Source organism: Spea bombifrons, chromosome 11 (genome assembly GCF_027358695.1).
Source record: "Spea bombifrons isolate aSpeBom1 chromosome 11, aSpeBom1.2.pri, whole genome shotgun sequence".
NCBI classification, from domain to species: domain Eukaryota; kingdom Metazoa; phylum Chordata; class Amphibia; order Anura; family Pelobatidae; genus Spea; species Spea bombifrons.
Window position 1 is genome coordinate 28402708 of NC_071097.1, and position 20546 is coordinate 28423253.

The following is a 20546-nucleotide window of genomic DNA, read 5'->3' on the forward strand; positions in this document are numbered from 1 at the left end:
GTGTTAGTGTACAGTGTGGTGTGTCATTGTACAGTGTTAGAGTGAGTATGTGTTAGTGTACAGTGTGGTGTGTCAGTGTACAGTGTTAGCATGAGTATGTGTTAGTGTACAGTGTGGTGTGTCAGTGTACAGTGTTAGAGTGAGTATGTGTTAGTGTACAGTGTGGTGTGTCAGTGTACAGTGTTAGAGTGAGTATGTGTTAGTGTACAGTGTGGTGTGTCAGTGTACAGTGTTAGCATGAGTATGTGTTAGTGTACAGTGTGGTGTGTCAATGTACAGTGTTAGAGTATGTGTTAGTGTACAGTGTTAGCGTGAGTATGTGTTAGTGTACAGTGTGATGTGTCAGTGTACAGTGTTAGAGTGAGTATGTGTTAGTGTACAGTGTGGTGTGTCAGTGTACAGTGTTAGAGTGAGTATGTGTTAGTGTACAGTGTGGTGTGTCAGTGTACAGTGTTAGAGTGAGTATTTGTTAGTGTACAGTGTGGTGTGTCAGTGTACAGTGTTAGCGTGAGTATGTGTTAGTGTACAGTGTGGTGTGTTAGTGTACAGTGTTAGAGTGAGTATTTGTTAGTGTACAGTGTTAGAGTGAGTATGTGTTAGTGTACAGTGTTAGAGTGAGTATGTGTTAGTGTACAGTGTGTCAGTGTACAGTGTTAGTGAGTATGTGTTAGTGTACAGTGTTAGAGTGAGTATGTGTTAGTGTACAGTGTGGTGTGTCAGTGTACAGTGTTAGAGTGAGTATGTGTTAGTGTACAGTGTGGTGTGTCAGTGTACAGTGTTAGAGTGAGTATTTGTTAGTGTACAGTGTGGTGTGTCAGTGTACAGTGTTAGCGTGAGTATGTGTTAGTGTACAGTGTGGTGTGTTAGTGTACAGTGTTAGAGTGAGTATTTGTTAGTGTACAGTGTTAGAGTGAGTATGTGTTAGTGTACAGTGTTAGAGTGAGTATGTGTTAGTGTACAGTGTGTCAGTGTACAGTGTTAGTGAGTATGTGTTAGTGTACAGTGTTAGAGTGAGTATGTGTTAGTGTACAGTATGGTGTGTCAGTGTACAGTGTTAGAGTGGGTGTTTATGGGAATGTCAATGTATAGCGTTAGACTGTTTTGGGTCAGTGAATGGAGTGACTGTGTGTGGGGGTGTCAGTATAGTGTTAGACTGGGTGGAATGTACAGTGTTAGAGTGTGTGTGTGTTAGTGTACATTGTGTGTCAGTGTATGGTGTTAAAATGTATGTTGGTGTTAGACTGAGTGTGTTTGTATGTAGTGTTAGAGTGTGTGACCCAGGAAGGTGGTGTCCAGAGTGACATGCAGGGAGCACCCACTTTTGTCAAGAAGCGTACAACCTTTCTGAATGACCAACAACCTCTTCATATCAGCCCTGACTCAACCAACTCATCATACTTTTGAAATCGGTTCTAGTTTTCACATAATATGTTTTCAGGCAGCTGTATAATAGCCATTGGTTTGTGCATTTACTAGACAAACCCCCTCCTTATCAATAGGGATCATTATCCTTTAAATGATAGAATGGCTTAGTCTTAATCACACCGGCAGATACTTTGAAAGCCAATGGTGGAGCAGACCTCTAAACTATGTTTAACGATGATTATACATATCAGCTTTACAATTATTTAAGTGGTGTCTGGAAATATATTCTCATGCTTCGTGCTTTTTCTGTCTAAACAAGCACATAATAAGGAGAATAAAACACAACCGAAAAGGTGTTTGTGTGTACGTGCGATTTTGTTCTTGTACAAACTAACTTTCCAATAGATGATTAGTGTCTGTGAATGGTTTGTATCCAATTTACTGAAGATCAAGTCGGAAGATCAGGAATCCATAGCCATCCTCACAAACACTAAAGAACGGAATCATTTTTGAAGAGCATTTTGTAGAATGTAAAGTAATTAGGGCAGATACAAAATAAAACATACAGTTCTTTTATCTTCACATCTTTATACCAACAGCACCCCTTTCAGTGATATTCTAAAGGCATAGAGGGAATTATTGTATTAAAACCTGAGAAAGGCCTCTCTTCCATAACAAGAACTAGAGTACCAAAAACACAAACTGTTGGACTATGATTCCCGCCATACTGCTTCAGCCACCATTCCTAAAATACAGGCTTCAACATATCACGTCTCTGTGTATCTGTGATAAATAATCAGATCCAGTTGTTGGCCGCACACCGCAGCACCTGATCTTCCACTGCATCGGGGGCCTATGGAGTGACGTCAGGAGGCAGCCCACCGGGCACTTGCCAGTCCAGCCATGTTCTTTATACTGCCTCAAAGCATCTGGGTTGACAGGGGTGCTTAGCTTGTTAAAAGGTGGCACCGGTCATAGAATTAAATAGAAAAAATATGTAATAACCCAAATGCCCTCATGCCAGGCAACTCTTCTTTGTCAACAGGGTGGCCACTTTTTCAAAAATGTATATACATTTCCCCCTGTTGCTGGGCAACACCTACAAGGCTCAGAAAGAAGCACTTTACATGTTGGACTTGATTACATCACCTTACCAAATGAGTTATGCATTATGATGAAAACACCCGAGTTAGTGAATACATGAGACACGTCTGCATTTCGTCCATGGAACTATTCCATGTTTGATCGTCTGTTTCCATACACATGTGAAATGCAAATAAGTTATTTGGAAGAGGACTGATGAGATAAGAATTGTAAACCACTAAACACTGGAGATTTTTTTTTTTATTTCAGGAATACAAGTACAAGTACAGAACTCCATACAATCTGTCCCAGATACATAAATAAATGTAAACACGAACCCATAAAGGATACTGTCACTCCTATGACATTCAACCGATATGCATCATCTTGATAAAAATACATATTTATTTCCTGGAGGGATCAGGTGCGCGTCTCTTTTTTGTAATTTATTTGTGAGTTTGCTGTAATGTGCGTTCGTTTCAGTTCACAGCAGGATGTCAAAGATAATTTCAAATTCCATCTTGAAAGAAAAGTTGGAGATTGTTTATATTTAATTGCAGTTGGATCGCCAAATCTGCCTAACAATACACTCATTAAGAAGAGATTAGGGTGTCTGCTTGAAATGCATGCATGCTCAGTATGTATGGATATTGCTAATATATGTCTGGGAATTCTCTGGATCAGAACGCATTACTAGGTCTCTGGGTCACTGTATGTAATGTCATGGCTTGGGTGGTTAGCCCTGTCTCCTTAACCCAGACTCACCCCCATCCTGCCCCCTATAAGAGAAAGAGGGCCATGCCCTGAGAAGTTCCGAGGTATGATTTAGCGGAAGAAATTTTGGAAAGTGATTTTTCACACATAAACCAATGGTCCAATCAGCAGTAGCTCAGGGTTCACTCAGTATCATGAGATGGTTGGGTTTAGAGGAGGTCCCCTGACCGGCCCACCAGCTGTGAAATTGATCGAGACATGTGCTATTGTAGCACTGACCGAAACTTCAGATACCTTGTGGCCACCTCGCCACGTACTGAAGTTCAGCGCCACAAGGTGGCCATACAGGTTAGGTAGGAGGATGGGCCTATCCCCTGGTACAAAACAGTTTCACAAAAACCTAAGACTTTACAATTAACATTTTTATGCAAAAAGTAACATACAGGTTAAGGTTATAAGGTAAGAAAAGAATGCAGAAAAAGTGATTTTTAACACCAGAGCAAGGCTGGACTGGGTTGGTTCAGGCACTGAAAGGCAAGTGGCCGATAAAATGAACTGTATCGAGACAGCACACTGAAGGAAAGGTGAGTGAGCACCGGCCTGCCAGGCATTTGTTCAGTTCGACCCAATGGTCAGCGAAGGCATTTATCAAACTGTCAGACTGGTCCAATCAGTGGGAACATTAATTTGCTTGCTATGGTTTTAAGACCACTTTTCAAACACAGCATCAATTGCTTTTTTTATACATGCCCCTCATTAATTCAATCTTCATGATTGATTTGCAATGTACTTTATACATCAAAATAAGCACAGATATCATTATCTGCTAATGATATACTTTAAAAGACATTGAATTCAATCGTTATGATCCTTGAGCAGGTTAATGATCAAAATTAGCTGTTTAACAATTTGTATTTGCAAATGCAACTGTGAAGCTCTGGAATTTATTACAATTCTAAAAATATCAGTATCCTAAAACATCTTTATGTATAGAAACTCTAAGTAATTGACTTTTCACTGAGTTCAGCTGCCCACAGAGCTGAGCCTCATTTACATTAAATGAAACAAACAGCACACCAAACACAGAATTTGGCAACCTTATCCATCAAATTTAGCATTAATTAAAATCCCAAGATTTTGAAAGTATCAGCCTCTCTTTAATTACCCCTTCACGACATAGGACATACTATTGTCTCCTCGCAAACAAGCCCTATGTGACCAAGGACGTAATAGTAGGTCCCAGTAGTATGGGAAATCAGACTGTCTCACTTGTCAGCAGGATCTAGCATTGCTAGCTTCAGCTTACTGATCTGATGTCAGGGTGCTCCACGCAACCTCTGATTACATCAGAATACTGGAGGACTAGTGGCAAACAATATTAAATGTAAAAAAGGTTTCCAGATGGTCTATCCTGATGAGACCCCATTCTGCAGTCTAATCACTGCAGGTACTGCAATAAGGATATTATCAGCTCCAATGAGGATAAAAGTAAAAAAAAAAAGAAAAAGTGTTTCTTCCTCTTCAAAATATATGTAAAAATATTAGAAAAATTGTAAAATAAAAATGAAATAATTTAAAAAAATAATAAATAATTGAGCAAGCTACAGTGATGTTACCATGACATCATAAGGGGTCCCATCCAGTTCCAAGAAACATCCTTGAGGACAGTCAAAAAAAAACAAATGTAAAAAATAGAACAAAGTTGTAAAATAAATAGTAAAAAAAATGTTAGTTTTTTTTACATATTATTTATCAGAAAACACAGACTAAAGAAAAAATGGTATAAAAAGAAAGCCATTGCTGTTCTTGAAAAAAACATTGAATGTTATTAGTAATCTTGTTTTCTTCCTTTTTTGTAATACTCTATAAATATAACAATATATATATAACAATATAATGTAATGCAATGTACACATTTTAGTTCAACAAAAGAGGTATCACCACAAACCACAATCCTCATTATTTACATTTATACCACCAGACTAGCACAGCTATTCCCATCAATGTGATCATTCTCCTAATTTCAGCTCAAACGTATGGCTGTTGAGCAGCTCAGTCTTTAAAGAGACGCTCGAACACGGTGAGAGTGTAAGGCAGCGGCGTTGATTTACTAAACAGTCATCAGCGGTGACATACAATACGCTCTCGCCTCATCAAGGACTGACCCACGTGACTCTCTTGCAAAGAAGGGTAATTTGACCCTTCACAATGCATAGTTAGATCAGCGTGATAGAGCAGTTTATAGCTATATAATTATTTGTGATAAATGTATCTCCAGGATTAAATCCAGCACCATTAGAAAAGGCAGTGGTGAGTTTGATTTTTCACTGGCGACATCACGTTCGCAGCCCCTTCACGAACTGGGTCTGAATGCCAGATTTTGACAGATTTTGGATAAAATAATAATTTCATGCCATTTAGGGTGAGCGGCAGCCTCCTTTATCTGGAGATGCTTATGAAATTTTTTTTACAATGTATCAATGTGCCAAAAGTTTTCCTGCTCTGTCTGACACGTTTTTTGGTTGCCCATCATTATTACTAAATACTGGTACCAGGGATGAGACTAATTATACAATTATATTATTATAATTATACACTCTCTGCAATTGGAAAATAGATCTCGGACCAAGGGTCTCAAGGGCATTTGCCTTTGTGCCCTACGGACAGTGCCTGAAGACTACAACAGGCCTTCTTCCCTCTTGACACTTCGCAATAGGGGGAATGCAAAGGATACGCAGTTGCTATGGCACATGGCTTCTTATTGCCACCTTTCCTTCTCTGCCCCCAAGCTTTATGTGTTTGCCCTTTTTTCCCTGTTCATCTTTGTCTGGCCTAGTAATATGAAGTCCGACACTTGCCTTACTCCATGTTACTATTTTAACTCTTTGACACAGCCCATAGTCTTTCTTGGTTTTTCCCTCTTGCATTGGTGTTGTCTTAAAATGAAACACGTTGCTGATGTCATAGTAGAATATTGCACTGTATTTGTTAATACATAGTAACTAATGAACAAAAGGCAATTGTATCATTCGCATGTGGGTTCATCGTACAACATTGTATTAAAAATCACATTTTCTCATTTGCCAGAAATAAATGTCTGGCCCATCCCATCACATTCACCTCTTGGTGGTAATTTTTAGATGCAAGGACTTACCAGTGGATAGGAAATTGTTAAACCACCCAGAATTTCAAAGGGTATAGCGTTGTGTTAAGATTTTCCCAGGATCTAGGCAGAGTAACAAGTTAGGGCCACATGTTTGTCCATGCATAAAATGACTAATATACAAGCCATATGCCGGAAACATAGAAACTAGTTACATTTATTATTCATAGAAAAACACAACTTTTTACATTGTACTCAAAACTATAGTGATCGAGTATTATTTAAGCATTACATGCATGCATTATATTGTTTTTTTTAATATTAAAAATAGTATTTTGTATTATATATCTTTAATAGTAAATACTTCACACACTGAAACGTGCATTTATGAAATTGCTCTCAAGTTGCTTATATAGGCAAACGGTCTATTTGCTCATTGCATTATGGAAAATGTGCCTATGGTGCTTTATTAAGTCATCTGGCATAAATGGAAGGGTTACAGCAATAATAAGAGCAGGCTGGGGTGATGGCTGTTCTAAATATATATATATGCCTCTTCATTGGCATGATATATTCAGAATTGTATTGCACTACTTGTTAGTATATTGCATTCGTGAATATGTGCATTCATGTTCAACCGTAAGGAAGAGGTATGAGCCCATGGCTACCAAGAAGGCAGGGATAGGCAAAGTGTCTGTACAAGGACACCAGTGTCCGTGGCAAGGTTTGTGAAGGTTCACCACAGATCGCAGTGAATGTCCACCATGAGCAACGTTGGTGCCGACCCCTGCAAGAAGGTGATTTTTAATGGTAAATGTGAAGGTCGGAGTTTATAGATCAAGAAATGTCTATTCTGAGAATCTGGCCTTTCGTTGGCCCTGAGGTCTATGTGAACACCTACTTATATAATGTATTCACATTCCAGTGCAAACCACCAATGCAAAATAAAAAATACTTAAAGGCTTTGAAGGAAGCATATAGGTACAAACTGGACGGGCATGCACTAAATAAACTTTGCTTGGAATTGGGCTGCAATAAAATATGGTAAGCTATAATAAAATAAATCATGTCTCGTGCCAGTCCTATCTCTACTGCAGAACATCTATTGTGATTTCTCTATTCTATTACCGATAATTGTTATTATGGTGATATCGGGGTTAGAAATTGGGGGCTTGATCCAATGACCCAATATCACTATACCATTATGGAAAATGCATGGTCTCCTATACAATTATTGATCCTACATAACTACATTGAAATTAAAGAAATTAACTACTAGTACGCAGGCTACACAGAATATTATTCCAGACCATAGAAACTTTGTCTCAAATCCACAACACTTGTCTAAAGGAAGCCGAAACAAACACCCTGCACGTGCACACAAAGGCAAAAAGTAGACAATTTCAACACATCTACTATAGCATAACAAGAAGCCGCTGTGTTACTCCAATGCTAAATTATATCCATATACATAGACTTAATATTACCACACCACATTCATAGCTGATTCTATAGTGGTAGCTTCTTGTCCAATCACACATTTTCACTTTTATCTGAATTTTATTATTTTACATATAAAAGCTCATAAAAGTACTAATGGCTGCACCACTTTGCTGCTATGAGCTTCTGCTGGGGCAACTGTTTTCCCTAAAATGAACAGGCGCCCTGGCAGATGAAATGCTTATTTGTGAGTATACAATATTAATTTTCGTAAAAAATAAGGTTTTTGGTCATTGAATTGAGTCCCTTATCTGTATAATATGTTTTATGGGAAGACTGTAAGTTACGTCATTTTACATTTTATACTAAAGTGTATTTTGCTCTGTATTATTTGCAAAATAAAAAAATAACATTTAAAAGAAAATTATCAACGCTGATATCTACACTCTATATAATTACTAGACTTATTTTTACTATTTCAAGAATTAAGGCAATCAAATATCATGAGGTTCACTGTCATTATAATAAAAATATTATAAACATCTAAATTAGCCTAGTTTTTATTATTGATTTCACATTAGGCGCGCTTATACTGTATTAAGAACATTAAGGTGAAAAAACTATATATATATATATATATATATATATATATATATATATATATATATATATATATATATATATATATATATATATACACGTTATTGGAAAGCACTTATGTTGCCTGTGTTAAATGTAACATCCACAGAATTAAGTTGTCTTGGGTAAACATCGCCTTGCCCGATGTATTATTAGGGCTATACTCTAGAGACGTTATTGTAGAGATAAATGACAAAAGAGAATTGTTAACAATTTTAACCTCAAAACAAAAACCTTACAAACAGGTATCAGGAGTCTTTTGGAAGCCATTATTCATATTACACCAGATCTTTCCTGAATATATTCAGTACCCTTAATGTTTGGTTGACAATAAAGATTCTGGAGGTCCCTGAATAAAAAAACTCTTTGAAGGTTGATGGTCTTCTATGTTTTTTAACTGTATCACAAAGAAGAAATATGGAGATCCTTTACAATAATGTAAGTTATATATTTATGTTCACATACATAAAGTCTCATATATCACTTAAGAGCTAGAAAAAATCAGTTCGGTACAATGCTTCCTAAAATCGGATTCTCAGAAGTCCAGATTTGCTTTTTTTGATGAGTGGATTCCATGCATGGCTCATTTAGTCATTGAGAAGATTTTGCACCAGATGTATAACTCCTACCAGGTCCTACTGTAAAAAGCATGGCCTAGTGTTAAAACCGTGTGCTCTGATATCTTAGTCTTCTGATTTCTGAGAGGCCGTCATCTCGGCAGTACAGGTCCCCACAGGGACTCTCTGCCAGTCATCGGGGCCGATTGGGGACGCCACCTCCACCACCACTGCTGGTGCTGCTGGAGCTTCCGCTGCTGCTGCTACCACTGCTGCATCGGTCCTCATAAATTGAAATTTCAATCTTTGTTGGAAATAATCAAGATAAGGATAATATCGCAATCATTCATACTCAAATGTCACCATATACCATCTACAATTACGGTTGACTGACCCCCAGTAAATGTATGGGCATTTTAGGCAAAATGGCCCATTTATCAAAGTAAACGTTCAGCAACTGAGCAAGGTTTCCCAGCACATAGATCAATGAATATGCTTTGATCATTCCCACACTTCAGTTTTATTAAATCAACCCTTTAAATTCCATCTGATGGTATTTCTTGCTCAATTGATTCCATAGAATAAATCATACAGAGGTAAAAATGTTCAAGAAAAAATATATTTTGTTGTTTAAGAATTCCTGTTAAGAGGAGCGTCAGGGCAGAAAGGGTTTACGTTATATCACATAAAATATATGCCTACAGAGAGTAATACAGTCTTTCTATAAGTTTGGCCTTTTCAGGAATCAGGATCTGTTTAGATTTCAGCCCAGGGTTGGTGTCTTCAGAAGGGATGCACAAATACAAGACAGGAATTCTGTGTATCTTTCCTGAAAAAAGGTGTTAGTGATTTTGTATTGAGATGCTTGCGCCCAAGCTAGGATAACCAAACATAATGGTTTGCAGTCCTCTAGTAGTCGTGCAGCCCTGCTCTACAGATCTGTGTGTGTGTTTTTGGAGGCTGCCACACTAGGCCCGCTAGGCTAGCCACTAGGCTCCAGATGCCTCCAGACCTATCTATAGTGAAGGAGTCCTCCTCATTTGTTGTGGAGTCTCCTTCCTGCAGAGTGAAATGATGTGAAATCATATCCCAGCTCTTTGCAATAGTTATAACTTAGATGGTTTAAGGGAGAGCTTTAATATACAGAGGCCAATCAGTCCATAGTTTCCCCCTAGAAAATGCAGCCCTAGGCCTAGTAAGCCTATGTCAAAATACACTGCTGACTGATGCTGAGAAACCATAAAGTAATCACAGTAAGGTAAAAATAAAGATCTAAGCCACAGTCATATTCATTATAACTTTTCATGATTCAGAAAGAAGAACATGGTTGTTGTTGTTAGCCGGGCCTATTTACTAAGAAGTCAAGGGGTCAGTTGAGTTAAGGGTTAACTCGACTGGCCAGACTCCACTCATGCCTTCTTATGTTAACACTCGGGTCCCCCATCAAGCTGGAATGGAACTATTTCGCTAAATTTGGAAAATGAGTTTTTCTCATATCTACATGAGACATTTGACGAAAAAAAAGTTTCTCGTATCTTAAAATGTAATCAGGAAGCACGATAAGAAATGGCAAACAGCACGCGATGTGAGTTCGTCTGGAGTTCATACATTAGTTAGAACAGTATGCAGAAGCAATGAAATGCAATAATTGGGTCTCGTTTAGAAAACATTAGGGTTCCTGCACAACGCTCACATGTAAGCAGAATATCTGCATATCAGTAAATACTTTCGAGAGATTTCATTTCTTTTCTTTTTTAAATTACTTACCCCTCCGAAAGCATCTCAGTAAATTAACTGAACCAAATAAAATAAATAAAAAAGCATGCGTATAAAAAAAAGGATACAACACGCATTCCACGCTCAACTGGATCCGTAATTAGTAAGCCTCTGGGAGCATAAATCTTCTCGTTTTGCTCCAGGATGTATTTGGAGATCTTCTTTAACACCTTACGTGGCAAAACAAATTTATAATTAGTATAGTACTGTTTAAAGGCATCGCATAAGTTTGCTTGTGTCCGTGAAACTGAATGGCAGCAGTGAACAAACTTTGTTTATTATTTATTAAATATTAATAATTCAATAAATAATTAAATAATAAAAAAATCATATTTCATAAAAACACGCAAATAGAACATTCACTGGCAAATTAAGGATTTCTAGCCATGTATTGGCTCGTTGCACTTCTTTTTGTTTTGCTTCTTAGTCTATATGAAGAAACGCCCCAGAGAGGTATATCACAGCAAATCCCACCTATTTATCTGCCCCATTGATTGCTTTAGTCTTTTGTGTTATGAACTGGGAACACATCCAAGTTCCGCTGTTACCAGTCTACTTCACTGGAAAGAACCATAGCAGCCATTCTGTTAATGGGGCTTAGGGGAGCCCTATGATGAGACTTAAGCACCAAAGGATGTAGCTGTGGACACACACTGTGCCAATTAAGCAGGAAAAAAGTTTGGATGAAGGAGCAGGAAAGGCAGTTTAGGATTATACTACTAAAAAGTGCATCCAGCATTTACCTAGGGCTCTCTAACTCGCTCCCTCTTTCTTATATATATATATAATTATTAGGTAATTGTCGCCTTTACAGCTAGCCACAGGGATATATGATATATATATATATATATATATATATATATATATATAACATATATATTGCGTCAAGGTGTTAAGGTGTCAGGTCCTCCTTAAGGAACAGGAATGCATCCCTTAAACCAAAAGGTAGAACTATTTGGGACAGTTTAGTTCAGAGCAGTATATAATCCAACATTACACAGCTAAACATCTACATCTTGTCTGATACAAAAGTAAACGGCCATATGTGTTCCACAGGTGGCTGCACCCCCCGGTGATTTATCATTGTACCTACCAGTCTGGTCCTAACTTTACTTTCTGCTAGACATTCCTGTTTGTAGTGATCAAAGTGAGCGCAACAAAAACTCTGATTGACTACAAAGGTTGAAGAAGTCCTTCAATTCTGAGTGCAGTCAAATGAATCCTTAGATTTACCACTAATTATCTTCCCGTGTCTTTCCTTGACAGAAACAAATTCAGACCCCTCATATAGGCTTCACTCTATTGGATATAAAGTTTGATAAAGTAACACATTTAGTAGTTTGTTGGGTACGATCTACTGACGATACTAAGATTCCATATCACATAGTGTATTCTTTCTCAGTACCATCCAAGGCATAGGAATAGGATCTGCTGGGAAATTAATTTTCAGCTTACAAAGGTCGGGTTTGTTTTGGAAGAATGCCCAGATCGACGGTGTGATATAAAGAGATTGTGCAATTATTTCCCCAAAGCTCAGCCTGCTGAGTGGCTGCATGTTGAAACAACCTTTCCCAAGCATTTAAAGGAAGGATTAAATCAGCTCACCAAAAAAAATAGGCAGCTAATAATGCAAAATACCAAGCCTGATGTGCGACTCCATCCTGGTCTCAAAAGTGTAGTTGTGTCGACTTTGGAAAGAGTTCAAAGCTGTAAAATTTTACTGAGATTTGGTGACTCTTTGGAAATTCAAATCCTATTTCATACAGGCCAACTGTGCTTTAGTAAAGAGTCAAAATATAATCAATTCCCACCAATAACTTCCTCTTAAATAATTCAAAGAGGTTTGGGGCATGGAGTTTACTTGAATGAAAGTTCAAGTTTAAACAGGGAAAATTGGCACCGTTCCTTTATTGATACTAAAAAAATCTGAGAAAGTGTTAATCCTTTTTGTTTTTAGTAAACTATCTGCAAGTAATAGAATGTAATTATGCAGCCCAATCGCAGTGTAACTGGCAGACTATGGATACATTAAGATGTCCCTTTGTCTCACTTCCGCCAAACGCAGTGTTAGATTCCATGGATATAGTTTGGCTCTTTTAGTCGATGATTTCCTTACCTTTTCATAATGCGTTTCCATGCATAGGAAAATAAAATAGGCTGTGACACAGGCTAAGCAGCCCTCCAAGTAAGAACTGCCTCCAATCTTTTCAGCTTCCATGTAAAATAAATTTAATGTCTTCACAGTCTCCTCAAATAGATTCTTCTCAATCTAACAAAAAAACAAACAAAACAGAACGTCATTTAAAACACAAACAGCTAGACATAGCCAGATAAACGCCTAAGTATTACATACTGTATAAAGCATTAGTGGCAATGTATGCATTTGTCTATTCACATGGCTGGGTTGGACTAGGGGAGCCTACTTATGGGAGCTCGGTGGTGTCACATAACCCCATGGTAGTAGCACAGCAGATCGCAAGGTAGTGTGTGTGTTAGAGTGTGTAAGTGTGCGTTGGTTAAGGAGAACTGATCACGGAGCGCTATTCAATGTAGGTAATACAAATTTACAAAAAGCCTGGAGCAACAAAGCAATTGACATGAGCATAAGCTAGTTTATATAATGCTGAGGAACTCAGTACATATTCGATGCAATCACAACAGAAAACATCAAACCAAAATGATTCAGTAACGTAGTATATTCTTAGTCTCTCGGCATAACATACACCGGCTTATGCGAGTGTCATTTCATATTTATTTGTCCATTGGGTCAGAAGGTGCGAGACCTGCTCCCACTCAACAAGAATACATTTTTTTTGGTTAAGGATATACAAATTATTTCTAATCAAATATTATTCTATAAAAAAATAATAACCTAGGATGTATTATGTATTAATAACCTAGGTGACTAATATGAGTTATAAAAAGTAGTACTTGGGATCGGGCCATTTTAATGTATAAAAAAATATGATAAAATTATGATTATGCAAATAATGTTCATTATGCGCTAGTTTGCCTTAAACAGGATTGGTACGTGCATTTTACATCTTAGCATAATTTAATTTTTAAATATTTCTTGGTTATATCTCAGTTTTTCGTTTGTAGCAAATGTCTTCCTGATCCTTCTACAGTCTCTTCTTTAATGTGTCATAAAGAATCAGTGTTCACTGTAAGGATATTTTTTAAATATCACGAAACGTCTCCTCTGCAGCAATTTCTTCCTACGGTACGTCTTACTCCATCGTTGTAATTAGGCTAAAAATGGCATAACGATCCCTCTCTGTGGGCCACCCATGGCAATTTTTCCACTCCGAACAAAGATTCCCCTAAGAATCTTCTGCTCTATTGATTAATGACTAATCTCCAATCTGACAGGCAGCTACAGGAGCCAAGGCATTTTTTAGCAATAGCAGCAGAGAGAAAATCTTCAAGCCATCTGAAAATAGATGGAGAAATCGGGAGCGCTAAGATTATTTTGACAACTTACATCATGTATAAAAGAGAAGCTTGACATTAAAAAAATCTTAAGGACTTTGAAGTTCTTGGAAAAAACACTACATATCCACTTACACGTAGAAGGAGTGCTAAAGATATTATTTAATACTGCAAATATGATACCTCGTTCAATTTTAGAAGATGGAAGATATTGCATATTTGAGTGATGTGGCAATAAATTGCTCAAGACGACCAATGCTAGAAGAGCGGGAGGAAGGGATTAAGCTGAAGAAGTCGAAGAAAGCAAAGCGGTGTGCTATAAGAAGCTGACTTATACAGAAAACTCAGTGAAATGAAACACGTCTCCTGCCGACACTCTTTTTAGTGAATAAACCCCTGTGATTGAGCAGTGTCGCATAGCCCATCAGCAACTAAATTGTGATCACTGGGGGCCGTCTAGGGATGGAAGGGACACTAATACAATGAAAGAAAAATAACCATGCATGGGACGGGCATAATCTAAGACAAGACCAAGAACTGATTAAGGTCTGAGTCTTTAAAGACTATGCAGTCCAGTCTGCTTCTGTATTTAATTAAGTAAACCCAGTGCTGCTTGGAGTCATTTAACAGAACAATTATGTTAACACGATGCGGTGCTGTTTGGCTTTCATCTTAATGGCAGGTTTAGCGGCCAAGCATGCCATCAGCACAGACACGTCCTTGCATAGCTCTATTCTGAACCCTACTACCAAGTAATAATGCCACGGGTGAGAGCAAATCTGCCCCCCCCCCAATGCTTCTTCGTATGTCTGCATGTACACTGTAGATATTGCTGTAATTGTTTAATGAAAATAATCTATCCTTTCTCCTATTGTTAGGGGTTCGGTTGTGCGTTTTGCACCGATCTTCATAAATAATCCACAGTATTTTAGAAGGTGAAAGGGGCTGTTAGAGGTAGTACTTTCTTTATTTTCCTAGACTTCTATGCTTGCAGACACAAGAAAGTCAAGAATGACCTATTTTGTTTAAAATATGCTTTGATGAATAAGAAATATTTAATACCCGACTTTCCAGTTCTGGTGGGAACTTGGTCTGGAACTGACACATGGTTCCATCACTGTAATCCCTTTGTATAAACACTTTGGTGGCCAGGGATGCACTTCTCCTCAGCTCTTGAAGGTTATGCATCTGGAAGATATAAAAAAAAATACAACACAAAAGACACTTTTTAGAGCTTTGCAAGAAGACATTATTGGAAAATAATAATAGGGTAGTGCATCAGCGGGACGACGCAAATGGGTCTTTAACACATCATGTTATTTTAGCAAAGATATGGGAATTGAGATAAAGGATAAACAGCTCAGCAGGATCCGGGGTGAAAAAAAGCTTTAACACACCATCCCAGACAGTACGGAAGCCTGAATTAAACAGACACATTCTTGTGATTTAATTGAAGAACAGCTGAAAGAATCCATTACAATATAGTAAACATACCCTTCTAAGGTAATGATGTTGGAACGCTTAATGACATGACTTTCTGGTGGGTGTTTTATACCTGCTGCTTTAAGAGACACACAATCAACCTAAGCTTTGTAATGCTGATCTCTATTTTTCATCTTCTTTTCCACATTTCGTCCCGTGACATACTTGAAAATGGGAAAAATCCCTTCCTAGATATCACATAGATAATATAACTTCATCTATTTTTAATATAAGGGTTGAATGCACCCAAGTGAGATTGTAGAACTGTTTTTATAAAAGACACTTCATTTACCAGGAATTTCTACAGATGCAGCCACCAGCTGGATACGCACGGCCCCAGTCTGGCCCTGGCTGAGCCTACCATGTATAATGCAAACTCCAATCATTGTGGCGACTGTAATCTCACTTATTAAGCCAGGGCTGGCCTTGCCAAACGTCACTTAGGAATAAAGAAGATATCTAGTGATGCGCCAAACATCCAACTCCTAAAAATATACAATTGTGAAAAGAAGAGAGGGGTCCAGGGCTATCCTAAAGTGCGATGTGCGGTTAAATAACACATCATGCAATAATACCTCTTATACGTTCAAATGATCGGTGCCAATAAATAGATAAAAATGTGTCTCAATCAATAAAAATCAACAAATATCAATACACATTGCTTATGTTACTGCAATTTCATGTGTGTACCTGTGCAAAGACGCAATAAATATATGAATAAACATAACATAAAAAAATCTAAAAAAATAAAATATACCAAAAGTGCAAATAAACCAATCAATAAATACATATGTAAACTTTGTTTGATTGGACCTACCGGGAACCTCCTGCCAAATGCTCTCCCCATAGCATTCACATCCCCTAGACGGCTGGTGAGCTACCACCCCCGCTGCGACAGCATAAATACCCCAACATAACCCCAGTGCTACATATACTATAGATACATTACATCATAAATAAATTTATAATATTCATGATCCAATTGTGATCAGTTACCTGAGCATCATACACAAAAAAAAACACTCGGCTCATCTCGCCTACCCATATCATTAAAACCAGCTCATGATATCATGGATTTTCCTATAGCTGTAAGGCAAATGTAGGAAGTAAGGAAAACTAAAGCTGGCAGAAATGATGTTTTTAGCTCTCAGCGCCCTGTGTACCAATCTGGCTTAAACAATAGAGGGCATTTCTGGGTATTGTATAATCTCGCTACGCACAGTAACTGTTTTTGCCAGAACTCTTCAGAAATGACTACTAATTAGTAACTTGTGTTGAGCATCAGTACGTTTCGAAATTGCCAAAACTGACAAAGTGAGCACATGTATAACTTGGAGTGGTTCCTGGAAGACTGGTTATGAAGTTAACAATTAGTACTATAATATAACGATTTACTGTGCACTGGACTGGCAGGAGCATATTTAACCCGCTGAGTGCCAAGGATTGCGTCTACTGGGGAATCAGCAGCTACCACATAGTTCATAACTCAATGAAGTCCCCAATCCAGACAAATGAATCCATCTCCTGAAATCCTGCATGAATCATCCATGGCTCTGGAGAGATCTTCTAGAAAACAGACTGTGCTTGGGAGTGCGTCTCCGGGCTGCCAGGATATGTAGAGGTGGGAGATGCGGCATGAGCTAAACAAAATAATACCCTGGGACCAACGATTTGATCATTTCTTTTCTCAATAATATTGTTCCTCTGTACAGTATATAAGTGTGTCCACTTTCCATACAAATGTCTCCCTATCCATTACAAATTCCACAATTTCAACTCTAGAACCTGTACAATTATTCAATATCCATACTCAAGCTTCGACCAAATGATTCTAGAACCATAACCAACGAGACTTCTCTGGTTTCCAGTCATCTACTCGGCTATGAAGTACGGGCTTCGAAATAGAACTCGGATTTTATCTCTATCAAACTGTGGTGTGTGTTTAAAAAAGAAATAAAAGTAGTTAAAAATAACCATTGCAGTCTGTTAAATATGCAAAAAAAGGAGAATTTTAACAATGGGCTCACTGAACGTGGTCTACAATGAATCACAGGGAAGGAATGAAAGCTCCTTAACTTCACAGTATCATTTCAAGACACATTCAGTATAGCATCCTCCCACTCACGCTCCTGAAATAGAACCGTGTTCACGCTAAATATACACGACACATTCGTTCTCACCCACATGAGACATTATAAATCCGAAGGATGAAGAATAGCATAGAAGGAACTGCTTTTGTATTTAGTCTCAGAAGTATATGAAACACTGTGCTACTGTACTCTGGATTAGACTGGGGTGAAGTCTAAGGGTGTACTTTGGTGGTCTTAATACTGTTGGCCCTCCAAACTAGCCCCAGCCTCTCTTACATCCCCTTAAGGGTGCTTCTGGTGGTCTGTTTGGGCAGTACAGATCCCATTTCTCCTACTGCAGGGGCATCCAACGTGCGGCCCTCCAGCTGCTGCAGGACTACATCCCCCATACTCCTCAGCCAGCCCCTTAGCTGAAAGAGCATTATGGGAGATGTAGTCCTGCAGCAGCTGGAGGGCCGCACGTTGGATGCCCCTGTCCTACTGTGTTGTCCACAGTGCGGCTCAATATATATATATATATATATATATATATATATATATATATATATATATATATATATATATATATATATATACTGTGACTATGATGGCCACACTGATGCTTGCAAACCTCTGACTGGTAGGAAGGGAAAAGTCCTGGCAGGTACACTGACCCCACTGCTCCCAATCTACAGTCAGAAATAATTTAAATATAATTAATGTATTTGTAGGAAAATTGTCTTTTTACAAAACAATTTATATCTATGCATCAAAACACAAAATCCTTGAGCTAATTAAAATGGTGTGTTAATGAGTTTTGTATGGTATATTAATCTACTGCAGGCACATATTTGGAAGGCAATGAACCCTCACGGCCTAAAAACATTTGAGGTCCCCGCTGCTGTTTGACCTTAGGCAATTACCTGTGCACAAGCAGGGCTTCTGGGGGCTAAACATGTGTTAAGAAAGACCAAGCGAGAAACAGCCATAGCCATAACCCAGTCTGTTCTCTACACATGGAAAAGGGCTGGATCCACGAGAAGAGAGATCTGTGGTCGCCAACAATCTCCCTACAGCCCAATAGATGAAGCCTATAGTGGGGTGCAGAGATAACTACCTCCAAGGGATTCATGCCTTGATCCCAGTTGCTGTAACATTTCTACCATTAAAGTATCCTTTATCAATATGTCATCCATTGGAATGGTTGGTCATATCCTCAAAGCACCCCTCACAGTATTACTGTGCATATTCTATGTTTATATAAACACAAATCACTTGTTCTGTATATATTAATATGCATACTTAGGTACACAAGTTCATGAATTGATATTTAATGTACTTGTGTGTAAAATTCTGCGCACGTTTCTATACATAAAACCCAGTGAGCGTATTATAGAATGTATTATATTTCATTGATAAATCGTGTGCTGGTGCTTACCTGGATGTGTCACACACGGTTCCTGGTGTTAATACCCTTCTGATTCCTGAGAATAGTGTGATGTCCAAATGTCTGTCCCCAGCACTCACTTGTTCTAAGTTTGTCTGAGTTTCCCCATCCGGCCACCCAGCTGCTGTCCTTGGTGCTGAAACCCCCTGCCTACTCCACATAACCCAGCGCGTGCACAACCCAAACACAATGCAAATACATTCATATACAGTACACGCTGCTTAAATGTATTGGTTATGTATTTTAATACAATAATTCTATATTTACATCATATTAACATATTACATATTACACATTATATATTATATATATATGTGTATATATATATATATATATATACATATATATATATATATGTGTGTGTGTGTGTGAATGTGTGTATGTGTGTATGTATATGTGTGTGTATATATGTGTGTGTATATGTATATGTATGTATTGACACAATCAGCAGTTAAAGCATATATATATATATATATATGTGTGTGTGTGTGTGTGTGTGTGTGTGTGTGTGTGTGTATAATGCACAGAAGATACCCTGCTATAATGCTGATGGTATAGTAGATAGTACTATAGGGATATAGCTATTGCGGTCGTTATGGGGGATACATTATGGGCGATTCCTCGTAAACCTTTGTTGAAGGAGGAGTCCCTGCAGGGATCTGCGCCCCAGCCGCAGGGCCACACACCGGTACTTACCTCGGTTGCCATGTTTTCCGCAGGTCTGACACACAGAGGTCGCCTCTCTGCCCGGCACCCGGTCCGGCTCCTCTCCCGGGGCTAGCTGCTCTCTGCTTTGCGGTGCTCGTTTCCTCGCGTCCCGTCTTCCCGCTGCGGCTCCGTTGAGAGACGTCGGGGCTGGGATTGAAAGGGCTTTGTGTTGGTCGTTAAGCTGCACCCGGATATGTCACACCCTGTCCTTCCGCTCAATCCGCATTAGTGGTGATTGAGACAGACGCATCTCTTCTGTCGGGGCCGGAGGCTGCGTTCCCTGCCTGCTGTCCCCGGTGCTGAAACCCCTTCGCCTGGCTGCCGGGTCCCGCTGGCCGTGGTGCTGAATTACCGGTACTTCGATCAGCCAGAGACAGCCGGGAGCAGCCGCACTGTCTTGAGCTCAGAAGATCTGGAGGAGGAGCGAGAGAACCTTCAGGGAACCTGCTTGGAACTCTCACGTCCTTATTCACGGCTCTAATGAGATGCCCCCCAATAATATACACCCCTGATAATAATACCCCACTGACATCAGCCCCTGGCACATCCCAGTAACATGCTATGTTTGGGCAAATCATTATTATTATTATTTTACATAGCGCCATCAGATTCTGCAGCGCTGTACACACTGTGTATGTCTAAAATGAGTGATAATGTAGATAGTGTACATGTGCACATCTGTGTAATAAAGAACCACTCCAGGTATAAATGTCTGAATATTTTGATCCCTG

The 20546-nt window shown here is 38.7% G+C and overlaps 1 protein-coding gene across 1 annotated transcript; it reads right to left on the minus strand.

Moving 5' to 3' along the window:
• Positions 1-8717: 8717 nt before the first annotated feature.
• Positions 8718-20067, minus strand: GOLGA7B (golgin A7 family member B). Its single transcript, XM_053451335.1, has 5 exons — positions 19804-20067; positions 15172-15297; positions 12794-12946; positions 10746-10847; positions 8718-9205 (listed from the first exon to the last, which is right to left on the minus strand). Exons 1-5 carry the CDS (start codon positions 19813-19815, stop codon positions 9095-9097), a joined length of 504 nt encoding a protein of 167 aa, XP_053307310.1. The 5' UTR covers positions 19816-20067; the 3' UTR covers positions 8718-9094.
• Positions 20068-20546: the final 479 nt, after the last annotated feature.

Coding starts and splice junctions, on each gene's coding strand:
- GOLGA7B (XM_053451335.1), bottom strand. Junction 12,947..15,171: donor CACCAGAACTGGAAAGTCGG/GTATTAAATATT, acceptor TTTTTTTGTTAG/ATTGAGAAGAATCTATTTGA. Junction 10,848..12,793: donor TGGAAACGCATTATGAAAAG/GTAAGGAAATCA, acceptor TTGCCACGTAAG/GTGTTAAAGAAGATCTCCAA.